Source organism: Zosterops lateralis (genome assembly GCF_965231275.1).
Source record: "Zosterops lateralis genome assembly, chromosome: 1".
Taxonomy (NCBI): Eukaryota; Metazoa; Chordata; class Aves; order Passeriformes; family Zosteropidae; genus Zosterops; species Zosterops lateralis.
Window position 1 is genome coordinate 86,929,700 of NC_139762.1, and position 14,914 is coordinate 86,944,613.

The following is a 14,914-nucleotide window of genomic DNA, read 5'->3' on the forward strand; positions in this document are numbered from 1 at the left end:
AAAATATTTGGAGAGGGAAATATCTGCCTCCTTTTCCAAAGCAGGCCTTTTCTTCTAGTTTGTGTTGGTACCAGCCAACTAGGAAAAAAAAAATCTTTGAAATGCCATAATCAGTTAAAAATTACTTTGAAGTCTGTTACTTTATAGTAACTTTGTGTAACAGGGATAAATCCTGCTTTTCAATGTTAAAAAGAAAAACAAGAAGACAAAATGTGAAAACCAAAATATTCTCCATGACAAGTTACTATGTCCACTCAAATGTTAAGACTTAGCAAGTATCATACAAACTTTCACACCACATTTCCCTTATAACCCTTTTCTCCTCAGATTTCATCCCAGATACCAACTTCTCGATACTCATACCTTCTTTGTTTGTCAACTTGAGTTCCATAGTCCTGATTTTCCCACTGTGAAGAGGAACTCTTAGATAAACTCAGTGCTAAACTCAACCCTTCATTTAAATGCCAGATAATAGATTGTTTTGCTGCTTCCTGTGGCCTTTTATTTCCTCCCTTTTGATTAGAAACACTTTATTAGGCTAATTAAGTACTGTGAGGCTTAAGTGAAATACTTTCTAGAAGTGCATATTTCTGCTAGTACTTCAACAACAGAAAAAATACGATGACAAAAACACAGTACACTGACAAATAATCTGAAAAAGGAATAAAAAAAAATGTAAAATACTTTGCTCTTGCTTCAAATCCTGAACTTCAACCACATCTGACTCCATGTATCTCCAAAGCACATTGATAGTTGTCACACAATTTTACCTTGGTAATATTATTGTCATCTATAACATACCTGTGTGCTCAGGTCCAACCAGGCTATCCTAAATCCAGAGTTCTATTAAAGAAGAAAAGAGGAGCCAAACTGGGTTTCTATCCAAGTTCAGTACCTTTAAATTATTAAATTAGCCCTTTAGTGGGTAATCAAGTAAATGGCTGAAACAGTAAAAACGAAGCCATAAAACAAAGCAACCCTCAGGCTCTGAAAAAGAACTGTAATATCTCAGCTGCTTAAAAATTAGCACAAAGGAGAAAGAATTTACCCTAATGATTTCTTCACTTCACCTGTTTGCTGAATGTAAAGCTCATTATCCAGGCTTCTGCTTATCTGCTCCAGCCAATCTTAAGGCTAAATTACACAGCTGTTGTGGGCCAAAGCCGACCTTAGTAGGTGGTCTCTACTTGATCAGATGATGAGTAAGTTAACCAACCTGAGAGAAGTAATTTATACTAAATAAAGCTACTGTATGCACTTTAAAAGTTCACTTCTGAATTTCTCTTCTCTTTCCCGAACTCTAGTCCAGTAATTTTAAGTGAACAAATCCTTAAAGACATCAGTGAAAATATAAAATATTAATCAATCTTTTGAAATAGGGATAAAGTGTTTGTTACAAAGACAATCTTCAATCTAATTCATATACCTTAAGCACAGGTTTGAAGAATTTTGAGCCTAAAAAAATCTTAGTCTACAAACATCAATCTGTGAAAAATGATGCAAATGCAGCCAAGCTAGTTAATCATTTTATACTCCATGCAGTAATGAGAACAGAAAGGAGTTGCATTACATATACTTTACCAAATTTTGTGTTAGAGTCCTCAAGTGTACCACATTAGATAAAACTTTGGCACTATTTATATTTAAATTCTACTTAAGTAGAATTTTAGTGTAAGCTGGAAAGTGAATGAGTAACCTTACCTAAGCACATTTGACTGCTACATGTAAACATGTCATACACTTCCTATTACTTGAAGAACAGAAGTTCTCCACTCAAAGTTTTTAAAATATTCTGTGGCTCATAAATGCATTTTGACACTTTTCATCTCTGTAATATTTAGCATTCCTCTTCTATTTATTGGTGATAAAAACAGCTAATGTGTTTCTTTTTTAGCTCATCTTTTTCCACAATACCTATGTTTTTAGCAGTGGTTTGATGAACAAAAGATACTGCTGTTCTTATAATCCCTGTCTTCCCTTACAAGTAATCTCATTTGTATTTCTTTGTAAGATAACACCAGCTGCCCACAGTCACTCTTAACATGAACAGGATTTAGTGGCATATAACAGAGAGAATACTTCATGCTACTGCACAATTACTTAAAAATGTATTTACATGTCAGCAAAACGGCTGGGTTTTTTAATAAAAAGAGAAAAATTGATTTAATCTATTAGGAGGACATGCTATGGCTTGTTGGGAACTTTTATATTCTGCATGTTTTACACCTGGTTTTCCTGTGTATGGAGAATTTGTATTGCTGTATTCTCCCACCCCTTGTTTAAATTACTTTCTATCTCACTCTTAAAAGAAGTAGTCATTTCTTTCAAAAAGGCTATTGAAACACAATAAAGACATTCCTCACCTCCTTCTGTTGGAAAAAAAAAATCATTCTAGTGCTTGAATATGAAAGTTTAGTTTTGGAAAGTACCACAGCAAGTACACTTTGATAAATATGTAAAAAAAAAAAAGAAATTGGGAGACCTGTCCACTACTGAAGGGCAGGTTTTATACTGCTGTGTTGGTTTCCAGATCTTAAGATCAGACAGAAACTGCACTTGGAGTTGTTCTCCCTGCTCTAGAAGTACCAAACAGCATTGCAGTGTTTTCCCAAATTTGCTTCTTTGTAGCCATTTGGAAGGCAATTTTGTTATTTGATAAGATGTCCATCACTAAATTTGCCTAAACACACATACAGGCACCCCTCCCAAACACACAAAACACCCACACACACATCGATTTTACAAAAGTCTCATTTTCCTTAAGCAAGTAATCACAACACTGAAAATATTCTCTTATGTGTTCACTGATTATTCTTAAATGATTTGTCACCATTTCTGCCAGTCAAGGGAGATGGTTATTTCACTCTTCTGAGAAGCTAACTATGTTCAAAAGCAGCTAGATGAGGATGGTGATGTGATATAAATTCCAATAGAAAAATGCATTGTCCATCCATATAGCCGTCCATCCTGAGAAACTTCCACTGCCAAATTCTTGCTATTTTCCATTGGTCATGGGGTTCCCATCAATAAATAGAAGGTCAGTGCAACAATGAGGAGCAAGCAGAATGGAGAAGAGAAGGTCTGATAGGCAGCCGAAGGCATGAAAATATCTTCATACTTGTAAATACTGACAACACGCTCGGACACGGGTGGAGAGTCTATGTCATGACGAGTTATGGAACCTTTAGCAGGTAAGGGGAGAAAGAAACAATGTCAGATGCAATTTTTTCTGTAACTCTACTGAAGCAACAGGCTGGCAGAAAAATAATTTTCAAACCTATGGAAATATGCAATAGTACACTGTCAGGGAGTAGGCTCATTTCTTTGCTTTCTGAAATTGAATTTCTGAATAAAATAAATTAAATTCAATAAGCAATGAGCATATTTCAAAGGAATTAAGAACTTCAGGTTATTAAGTTCTTTTAAATTCAGCTTTGGGAAGTGGGGATAGTAGGTACATAGCCAAGAAAACAAGTCACGTTGGACTCCTGTCTTTCTTTTTATCCATTTCTAAACCTCATGCTGCCAGAATTTTAGTTTATTTAAAAAAAAAGGGGGGGTGGGAGAGAGCATGTCTAGTAAGCGTCGTGTAATTGAAAGACATTTATCAATTTTGGTACATCAACTCAGTTGGTAACACAGAAATCAACTTACCCTGGATTGCTGGGCCCCAAGCAAACAGGTAGTACCAACTCAAGTGCAAATCTACGATGGTTTCTTCTCGGGGAACATACACAGGGCGCTTGAATCGACATGTTACACGGTTGTTTTCAAACACCCCTTCCTCATCTCTAGCAGGATTCCTCTGGATTTCTTTAGCCCACTGACCAACATTATAGAAGTGCTGTATTCGGACTCTGCCGTTATCATCGTGAACACAAGCCATGACATCATCTCCTCCCTACAAGGTTAAAAAAAATTGGAAGATGGAAAACAAAACAGTCATAAAACACTTTCTCATTTATGTATATAATTTTAATTATTCAAAACTGATCAAGGCCTGGGATGCTCTTTCCTTCTTTCTAAGTTATATATACACAAATATTTGTTTCCCCAACAAGGTGTCTTCAGTAAGACTGAAAAGCATGTTAAGTGGGTAGCAATAATTACACACCCTTACTATGTCTGAATTCTCTTTCGGATCTTTCTGAGAGTTATTCTACTTAACATATATTTGTAGGATATGATACCACTCTGACATCACATAATTAATTGATCTCTGGAAGGCTGTTTACTATTGTTATTTGTGAAGTTCTGGCATACTGCTTAATGAAATGTGGCAGTCTTGAATCCCTGATGTGTATGAAATCCACTGCATCAAACCATGGATAGAAACCCAATGTACTTTAGTGAGACAGAGGAAATAAACTTGCTACATAGGAGAAAATAATAGCATCAATTACAGTAAGTCTTTTCTAATCTCTTCTCATGTTCACTTAAGGGGAACATAATTTCTCATATCTCTTTTATTTCTTATAAGAAATGATCAGCATGTAATAATAGAATACAGTATACTACAAGATACGAAGAAGAAAAGTAACCAGTATGTGCTTCTTCACTTAGCATAAACAAAGAACCAACAGACAGAATGAAGAAGGAGCCACATATTTGTAGAGGTCGTTCATTGAAATACTAAAGCAGTTGCTGGAATATTTACTCGAGGTGACTGACAAAGTGGTAGAGCACAGGGATGGACATTAACTTCAGGAGTATTATCTCACAGAAGCCTTAGCACACACACAAGAGCCGTTAGAACACTATCCAAGCTGGATGAGTGCCACAGCTATCAGCGTTGTGTTAAACACAGGCCCTACTCCTCCCATACTCATATTTCTGATATGTCACACTGATGAAAGACACGATACTTGCTTGCTAGTGTGATCATCCCTCAGTTCTTTATTACAGGGAAAAGAGAGTAAAAGGGGGTATTTAAAATGTGCATTTATAAAAGATGTGCCAGAATTGAGGGGAAAGAGGGGACAACTAGGTAAAACACGTGCTTGAACAGTTTCTGCACCTTGGTGTTGTTGCAGACAACCTTTCCGGCCTCTGTCTTGAGACAGTGCTCTCCATAAAATTTATACCCCAAACTTACTTCCCAAGTTTAACTTTTATACATCTAAGCACAAATCCCTCATTCTTAAGTACAAAGAAGCAAAAATAAAGGTGTTTTTACACTGAAGGAAAAAAAAATAAAAAGGAAAGAAAAAAGCGTTTTGAATCTTAGTTAATGGAATGCCGTTTCAAAATCCTGCCAAGGCACAAAAGCCTGAAAGTGGAAAAGCATAATGTTATTTGAGACAAAGAAATAGGTCATAGGACTTTACAAAAAAATTTATTGAGGACACAAAGTAGGGGTTTTTTTCCTTAACTTCTGCAGCTATCCAGGCCACACCATTTTGATTAGGGCCTCCAAAGCACAGCCCATTTCTCACAGCTAAGCTGTGTTGACCCCGAGCCATTTTATCATCAAAGCCTGTGCATCCCAGGACACCAAAACATCCTGGAAGTTATGAAAAAGATGAAGTCAGCAGGAGAGCCAGAGAGGAAGAGAGATGCTAAATGGTTTAGCCCAGATGATTTATGGGCATTACATGATATGCGGAGCAAGTTTGGAAGCAAAACCTTTTATTTTACACTTCCTTTATTCTTTTTACCAGAAGCTCAGAGTTGCTGTGCCTGCTTTCCAAGTGCCTGATGAGAGGAGGGCAGTGGGACCCTGGGGTCCAGTGCAGGTACCTCAGAGTTACAAACTGGTAACAAAATCTGACAGCCTGGGGACAAATACTTAAAGGCACTGAGCTGCTTTGAAAACCCTGCTGAGTACCTGCATTGGCAAGCTTCTAAACTCTTCCCAAAATTTGCCTGTAAAGCTGTTCTTTACATCAAAACCACAAACTGTTTCTTGTGACATGAACTGTTCTTTATGACACAAAAACCTTCCATCATCGTGTTTATTTACAGTGTTATATTAAAGCACATGTAGTAATGTCTGAGAAGCACTTATCCTCACATTTTCTTTTTATTTCTCATTTTGGGTCTAGTGAAAATGCTGTTAAGTTAGTGCAAGTCCTCCAATTTATTTTTTGTGGGTCTTAGCCCATGACATCTAATTCCTGTATTTTTTCAGACTGCTACTTTCGACACTACAAGAAACAGTCCTTCCTTTGACTTGTGATTCAGGACATAGGTCCAGTTTTGTTCTGCTTACTCAGGAGAGTTTCTGTGCATGAACACTTATATTGTAAACTGCATTTTTATCCAAAACATTTTACCAAGGATCACAGACAAAACATCTTTGCATAAGTCACCTATTGCACAGGTTTTTTTAATGACCACATATTACATGCTTCTGTTTTGTTCACTGAAACTCAACGGAAAGTAGAGTTTTTGAATGACAAAGTAAGTACAGGAATAAGCATAAAACAGAACCCAATAAAAATTCAGAACAGAGAGAAGAAATTTTAACAAGACTGCCTTTTTGAGTATAAACATTTAAATTAGCAGGAGTCATTTTCTCACACATTTGTGGCTTCCTGGAACAACACATAGGTATGAAAGAAATGCAAAAATTTCCTAAGTTAAACAGTGCAATAAAAATTTATACTGCTGAAAGTCAGCTGATTTTCTGAAGAATAAAATTATTTGCTATTCAGTTTATGATGTGTCTTTTGCCCAAATTACCCTGACATAAAGCGCAACAGGACATTTCCATGTGAATTGGCTTATCCCTGGGGGCTTTTCTAATAAAAAGGCAAAAAGCTAGTGACATTCAAACATTCAGAGCTGAACTGAAATACTGTTCTAGTTTTCATAGAAGAAGGGAAAGGAGATGTTAGGAAGGATGAAGCAGTTTTCTGTAAGGCACTGCTCCCAGGGGGCTACTGAATGCTGCTTTGTTTTCAGCGAGTCAGTTTTACCTTATATGCTCTGTTTCTCACAAACCAAATACATAAATGTTTATAAACCATTCATATCCTAGCACATTGAAGTGTGTATATTGCCAACATGAAAAACTGTACATATCTTACCATTTTCTTGTCTGAGGAAAATCCCACTGCCACCCAGCCATCTGTGTCAGCACTCAACTCAAATTCAACATCAGCTCCTATTCTACGGTAACTTAGAAAGTAGTCACAAGTCTCTGCATTGCATCCAGGTTTACCGTACCTAAATGGAATTGGAAATACATGTAACTTTTTCCTTGAAATTTCCTGCTATGGAACTTAATTAAGGAACTTAATTTTTTGCAAGAAAAAAACAAAAAGAATGTATTTTGGAATAATGGCAGTAAAGCATATATTCTGCTGGACATAAAGGAGCATTATTTGTTTGCAATTATCACTCTTTTAGTGTAAAGTATTCAAACAGTACAGCAAACAGTAACACAAAATATTACTCTGTTGACCTTCCTTGCTCTATTTTTTTAAGTGCTTCATGAAAATACAAGAAACTGTAGGTCCATAACTATGACATGTATTCTTAAATAAACTAGTGTCCTCAAATAATATAGCTTTTACTACAAAGTATCTTCTTAAATAACAAACATTTATTAAAATGACTATGAAACACTAACCAAAGTCTCCAATATACAGTCAGCATCTGTAAACATAAAGGTATCTGCATTCTTATCTCAGACTGACCTGAAGCATCCCTTGGTTTTCCCACAGTCATCCACTCTGATTTTTGCGAATGGGTCCACAGGAGGAGCAGTAGGGAAAGGGTAACCTGTGTAATCAGAATAAATAATTGCTAAATAAAATACAAGGACTAAAAATCAATAATACTGAAGACAAGGTGTTCTAGTAGCATTTACTTTGCTGATAACTGAACTGTTCAGATGAGTGACTATTTTGCCATGTACACAATCCGCTCAGGGACCAAAGTAACACGAATAACTGAAAGCAAAACTTTTCTAAGGTTTCCTGCATTCATCAAGGGGAGAGAAGAATGCTGGAGGGCAAAAGATAAATGTAAGGCAGCAGGACCATGGACTATTGCAGTCGATTAACAATTAGGGATCTCTGCTCAGCTCTCTCTTTTGCACTCATAGTCCCCTCAGGAAATCTGTAAGGGAACTGACTCCTTAGCCATAGATGACAGCATTAGGTATAAATGCAAGCAGGGAAGCAAATGCAGAGCTGTAGGAACTGATACTGAAAAGACCTTATAATACATTCTCCTTTATGAAGTAAAATAAAACACACATTGCAGTAAAAGGTAACAGAGTATCAGGACAGGGAATTGCCTGCAGTTACGGCCTGCAATCATTTCTGAAGGCAGACCCAGAAGAGCCAGACAATGAGAGTTACGATTCCAAGCAATCCCGTCTGCTGGACTACAGTACCAAAGAGGAAGTGAGAACATTTACCAGCAGACCTGGTCCGCCTTGGCCTGTGGGAGCTGGTGTCTGTTGCATAAGCACAGATATCTTAATAGGATATTCTTTTACTTAGCCAGATGAAAACCAAAGTGCTAGCTGTGGAACTAGAAAGTCCTCTGAAAATGCTTCATTGAGTAGGAAAAGTGCTTCATTGAGTAGGAAATGAGCACTGCAGTTAGTCACAGCACCAGCACACAAACTTCTGACCCACACAACTTTGTGCATTGGGGAGCCCTGATTCACTTCCCTGGATTTCTGACAGCGGCAATGGAGAAAGTGAGCTGTGAGCTGCAAACCACGGCTGCACTAAACGTACAAGGGCCGGGTAAACTCCTCTGCATAAGTAAGTTTGCAGAATTTCGCAGCAGCGCATTACTGAAACACAGGCCACAGGACATGCGATTTTCTCACTCCTTACTTATTTTCAATTCCATTGAAAACAAATGTTTTTCAATGCAGCCTAGCCGCAAAAGTGGAGTTTTAACACTCCGCCATTTAAAAATTAAAAAAAAAAAAAAAACAAAAAAAAAAAAAAAAAAAAAAAAAAAAAAAAAAAAAAAACACCAACCAAAAAACACAAAAACAAACCCACACCAAACCCCACGACCACGCTGTTCCCTGACTCTTTAGGGCATCACACCTCCCTTCGCAGCCCACACACGCCAAGAGTCCTTTTTACGTCCGGAAAGCTTTGCAGGAGGGCAAAGCTCAGCGGGAAGGCGGCGGCCCCGGCCCAGCTCTCCCCCTGGGGTGCCCGTGTGTGCCCGGAGACCCCCGGAGCGAGGCGGGGGCTCTGCGGGGAGCGGGCAGGGCTCCCGGGCCCCCCGGCCCGGCCCGGGCGGCAGCGGCGGCTGTGGCGGCCGGGCGGGCGGAAGATGGCGGCGGGCGCTGGCCTTCGTGCTGAACAAGGCTGAGCACGGCTGCCACAGCCTCCCGCCCGCGGCCCCCGCCCCGGCTCATCCCTCTCCCGGCGCTCCCTCCCGCCCCCGGCCGGGCCGAGCCCCGATCCCGCCGCGCCCCCACCGCCCGCCCCGGCCCGGCCGCCGCCGCACCCTCCTCGGAGAGGTAGCGCAGGTCGTAGAACTCGCTGGCGAAGGTGCCGTACGAGGAGTCGTGGTGCCGCGCCGCCTCCTCGCCGTGCTCCCCGCCGCCCGCCTCCCGCCGCCCGCCGCCCTCCTCGGCCGGGCTGGCGGCGGAGCCGGCCAGGAGCAGCAGCAGCAGCAGCAGCCGCCGCCGAGAGCCGCGGCTCCGCTCCGCCATGGCGGCGGGGAGCGGGGGGAGCGGCGGGGCGGGGAGGGGAGCGCCGGCGCCCGAGCGCGGGGGAGCGGGGGCGGCCAGCGCGGGATCCAGCCCCGGGGACGGGCCGGGACCGCGGGGCCGGGCGGAGGGACGGCCTTGGGGGGAAAAGGTGTCGGGGCGGCGTGAGCGCGGGGATGCGCGGGGGAGCGGCGTGCGCGGGAGCGGGATGAGCCGGGTGCGGGATGCGCTGGGAGCGGGATGCGCGGCGGTCACAGGCACAGCCCCGGCAGCCCCGAGCCTTCCCGCTGTGGAAGGGTTGCGCGGTGGCCTTCCCTGGATCGCTGGTTCCCCGCACCCCACAGCGCGCCCCCCCAGCAGAGCCCCGGCGCGGGGAGGTCTCCCATTGCCCGGGCACCGCTGGGGAGGGGCAGGACCAGCCCTGCCTGCCCCCCTGGCCTCGATTCACTAAAGCCTCTTGGCATGTGCTGCAAGAGGACGTGGTAAATCCTGCTCAGTAACTGCCGGGCAAACGTACCTATTTCCCTATTTTTAAATTTTTATTTTATTTTTATTATTATTATTAATATTATTTTAATGACTTCTGGGATGGGACTGGAGGCACAGCGCGACTTAACATTCTTTCCAGGTAAAACCCCATGGCAGTGAGCGCTCGCTGTCTGATTGCATGTTCTTGCTTTGTATTTTATACAATATAACTGCAGAAATACCAATATACTCCAAACCTGGCAGGACTGAAGGAAATCCCAGGTTGCCTCCAACGTTGTCTTGGGCTCTGGTGTCTGGTGATGGACTTGTAACTAGGCATTAAGCATACAGCTGAATTCTTGCTGTGCTGTGGTATCCACGAGTTGATGGAGGAACCGTGGCCTTTCATCCCTTACATTTGTAAAAGTGGCTTTTTTTTCTTGGGTTTGGGTTGCTGTCTTTTGGTTATAGCTATAATTTCATTTTTATATTATTATGATGCATGGTCACACTTCCTTCTCTGGCAATCTGGAATAAAATGCAGCAAAACATCAGGGGAGCGGGAGGGAGAGAGAAGAAGACACAGCGGTCAGTAATCTCCTGGAAAATAAAATAACCCTCAATTTAAATATTTTCTTTTTTTAGTATCAATGACTGTACTGAGTTACTTTTTAGTGGGGCACTGAGACTGCCCAAGACCTAAGCTGTGTTAGGAATAAGTTTATTCCCTTGGACTGAGTGGTTGCTTGCCATACTGGAGTGCACTCAGCTGTATCAAGTGGAGGATGTTAATTCACATCTCCATGGGTTAGTCTGGTTGTGTAGCATGCTATTTCTCACTGCACATAGAGGAATAGGCCACACAGAGGAAAAAAATAAGTTGTGAAAATAATACCAGTTGCATGCAAATTCAACATGTTCCACAGTAGCATATGGAAAAAGCTATAGGAAAGCAACAGCAAGCTCAACTGCAAAATATAGAGTCCCTTCTTCCTACCTCACTGAGCTTGGGAAACTTTAGCAGGCTAGTGGAAAACAAGCAAACAAATGGCAATAGAAAAGCCCTTATAAATCAGGCTAACAGGAAAGTAAGGCTGCAGCTTATTCTTTCTGGCAATAATTAACTCTGATGAAGGCCCCCCATCTCCCTTTTTGAAATATCTAGCCGAGGGTTGTGGTTCCTGTGAAGAAGCATTTGCTCAGCGAGGGAGCAGCTGTCAGCTGCATGCTGGTTTTTCCTCCCTGGGAACAGGCTTTAGCACACTGTGATATGGGCAATGCTTCACAGTTATCGTAAACACTTAGGATATTTGTCATGTATTGTTTGTGCCTACATGACACCTATCATTTTAAATCTGGCAGCTGAGATAACTGTCTGTGATTACAGTGGAGCTGCACTGATTTTCTAAAGTGAAGCTATGGCCGAGAGACTGACCTTTCTCCTAAAAAAATCCTTAAAAATTAAAATACTCTTGATTTTTTTGTTGTTGTTGTTGCTTAGTAGAACCCCTTGTGCTTGTCTGAAGGTTGTCCCTATCTCAAAAATGGGTTGCTCATGGGAAGCAACATCTCACTGAGACAGGTGGAGCTCTAATGAATACCTTCAGTTTTCACCAGACAGAAAGGTCTACACTGCAACTAACAGCACTGCCAGCAGTACTGCAGGAAAGATCCTTATCTGATTAAGTAATTGAGGTTGTCATCAAAAAAAGCAGTAGCAGAAAGAGCCCAAACTGCAATTGCATGAGCAGCCTTAACCCTCAAATGCCTGGACTCTCTGAATGGTATATTTCTCAGCTTGCATGTGTTTGTAACACCTTTCTTAGAGGAGACACAAACAAGCAGTGTGAGAGCCACAGGTTGGAAGGCATTGCCATCCTCTGGCAGCAGGAGTCCTCTTGCTGTTGCTGAATTAGAGATGTGAGCATTTCCACCACTTCTTGCACCATCACCTCCTGCCTCAGGGGAATGTAGCAGTCAAATTCTTTGGATGATTAGTTGCTCTAGCTGGGCAATTCTGCGGTGCTGGCACTCAGTCTGTGGGTGTCTTCCCAGGACTGGAGACCGGATTTATCTCCAGCCTATCCTTGAGACCCACCGTGCCTTCTTTCTTGGCTGTTTTTGTCATTCAGAGTATACCCTTCCCCTGGAGGCTCATGCTTTTTGGGGCCTTTGAACAAGAAATTCAAGTTTCAAGGACAAGTCATGGTTTGTATAACAGACATTCAGAAAAAAATCATGTTTAGTTCTCCTAGTCATTTCCATCCAGTCAACACATACTGAAAAATTAGTATGTATCCATCAGTGCTGACTGAGAAAAGAACTCCTGAGACAACAGTTTTCTTACAGTAAATCTGTAGTAACCTGAACCAGAGTTTGTAATTAATATGCGGTTTTCTCAAACTCTTAACAATGCTCTTGTTCAATGTGGGGAATCTACAAGTAATTTATCTTGGGCTGTCCTTTATTAAACAACAATAAATTGAGAAATTGTTGAATCATAAGTTTTCATTAGTAGTCATTTATCCCGTGCTCTAGTTAACCACCTGGGACTTTACAGAAACATGCTTGTGGTGTTAGTTACTCAGACTAAGACATGGGAGAAAAAAATACTAGGAATTTCTTGCAAGCAGAGCTTTTTCACAGCATCCAAAACAGCATGATGCTGGAAAATATGTCAAATGCCAATAGATGAAATATGTCTCCTATGAGAAAAGTGAAAACTAAGTGACTGCCTTAGAAAAAAACAAAGCATTACAAAATAAAAAGTTGTGTGCTATTTCTGAAAGCAGCTCACGAAAGAGATGAGTGAGCTCTTTGGAAGCCTGGTATTGCTTCAGATCTTCTGGAGAAAGGCAACAAAATATAAACTCTAAATATACTATCATCCAAATAAAAACTGCATTAGCTCCTTAGATCATATTTTTCTCAGCACTGGTGAAATTTTCATTTTCTGCTGTCACTGAGTTATGTATCTTACTTCGAGAGTGATTGTGCCTTTGCAGCTATTACTGCCCACAACAGGACTCTTTCTGTAAAATTAATCTAATGTAGGAAAAAATGATGCCTCCAAGATCTTTTCCACAAGCATAACATACACCAATCTAAAGACTAAGTCCAGAACTAAATCAGCATGGGTTTTGCTTCGGTAAGCAATATGGACCTTCCAAAGGTATATTAAAACTGCAGCTTTTTTTATTTGTCTCTTTGTTTGTTTGTGTGTTTATGTGTGTGTGTGTTGGTTTACATCAGGTAGTTTATAACTTTTCTCCCAAGACTGAATTATTTTACCTTCTGGCACTTTTTGCTGCCCCAGGTGGAATGCAGTTCTGGGAGGTATATCTACCCTGAAAGCCAGATCTACCAGATGGTGGCACAATCTGCACCAGGAGGTTCTGGAGCAAAATGCTTCACATTTTTTCTAAAGAAGTCCTCATTACAAAGAGGTTATTTATAGTGTTATTCTAATAAGGAGCCAAAACAGAGCAGCCTTTTATTAGAACTTGCAATAAAGGGCATTACACTGAGGCCTCCCTGTGCATAAATACCACTTACTCACTGTGCAAAAGTTGGCCTGGAGACCAGAAAAAATCAGCATGCATTAGCAAAGAATTCATTTAGGTAGGAATGTTTTAAAGAGTTTAAGCAGCATTAATTCAATTAATTCCACATGTGACAATGTCATTTTATCCTAATTATTTAAAAATTCAGAAATGAGGTTGGAGGCGGGGGGGAGAGAAACTCTGTTCCCTCATGAGACTTCATCTGAAGAGTTACAATAAAAGTCCTGCAAGTTTGCCTGTTGGAAAATAAGCATTTAAAACAGCCTTTCCCCGGTCCAAATACAGATATCTCTGAGTCAAAATAATAATAATAATAATAATAATAATAATGCCCTTATTGTCTAGGTGAATATAAGTGGATGAGAGAAAGCAGCAGAGGAGTGAGCTCTTTTGGCTCCCTCCTCTGCACTGAAGGTGTGAGGCATCTTCAGCCAGGGGATCTGAGGGAAATAGGCCTTGGCCCCTCCTTGGTATAGGCTGCTGGAGGGTATGCTTTATTTCAAACAACCTATGGACAAATTCCGGGATTAGGACAATTTTCTCCTTCTCTTGGAGTCAGAGTCAGAGTGCAGGTGAAGAGCAGACCCAGGCTCCGGGAACATGCTCAAAGTCTGGCTTAGGGATGGAGCATCCCGGTCACCCCCCTCTGCTGCTGGTGCTGCTGACCCCCTGCCCAAATACACCCAGCGCTCTCTACACTGATTTTTGGCCTTGGGCTGCAGGACAGGTGCTTTCTCTCTCCCCCTCAAATGCAATAACGCGTTGCATTACAGCCGCAAGTGCAGCTTTGGGGTGTTTTCGGGGAAAGGGGGAAGGAGGGCAGACTAGAGAGAAGAAATCGAGGAGGCAGCTATGAGCATCCCTAGGACACAGCCAGGGTCCGCTGGGGACGATGCAGCCGGCAGAGGCGATGGCAGGCGCTCCCGGGGCCGGGCACTGCCGGAGCATCTCCCGGAGCCGCGCTGGCCCCGCAGGACCCGGGCTGAGCCGGGGCTGGCAGTGCCACCCGCCCGCCGCCGAGCGGCACCAAGGCACCGAGGGACGCCCAGCCCCCGAAAACATACGCCCATCCAGGCGGCAAGACGGGAAACGGGGCTTTTCCCTCCCTGCCAGCAGGAGGGGGATGGAGGGGACGCTGCCCAGGGTGCCCCTCAGAGCCAGCCCGGGGAGCCTGAGGCAGCCGGGGTCATCCCTGCTGGTCATCCTGAACAAGGCATGCGGGCAAACGACTGGAAAACTAGTG

General features: G+C 42.2%; 1 protein-coding gene across 1 annotated transcript; it reads right to left on the minus strand.

Annotated features, from left to right (window-relative positions):
- Nucleotides 1-1,500: 1,500 nt before the first annotated feature.
- Nucleotides 1,501-9,802, minus strand: FRRS1L (ferric chelate reductase 1 like). Its single transcript, XM_083879122.1, has 5 exons — nucleotides 9,436-9,802; nucleotides 7,644-7,728; nucleotides 7,032-7,170; nucleotides 3,655-3,901; nucleotides 1,501-3,182 (listed from the first exon to the last, which is right to left on the minus strand). Exons 1-5 carry the CDS (start codon nucleotides 9,641-9,643, stop codon nucleotides 3,010-3,012), a joined length of 852 nt encoding a protein of 283 aa, XP_083735248.1. The 5' UTR covers nucleotides 9,644-9,802; the 3' UTR covers nucleotides 1,501-3,009.
- Between the last annotated feature and the right edge of the window lie 5,112 nt (nucleotides 9,803-14,914).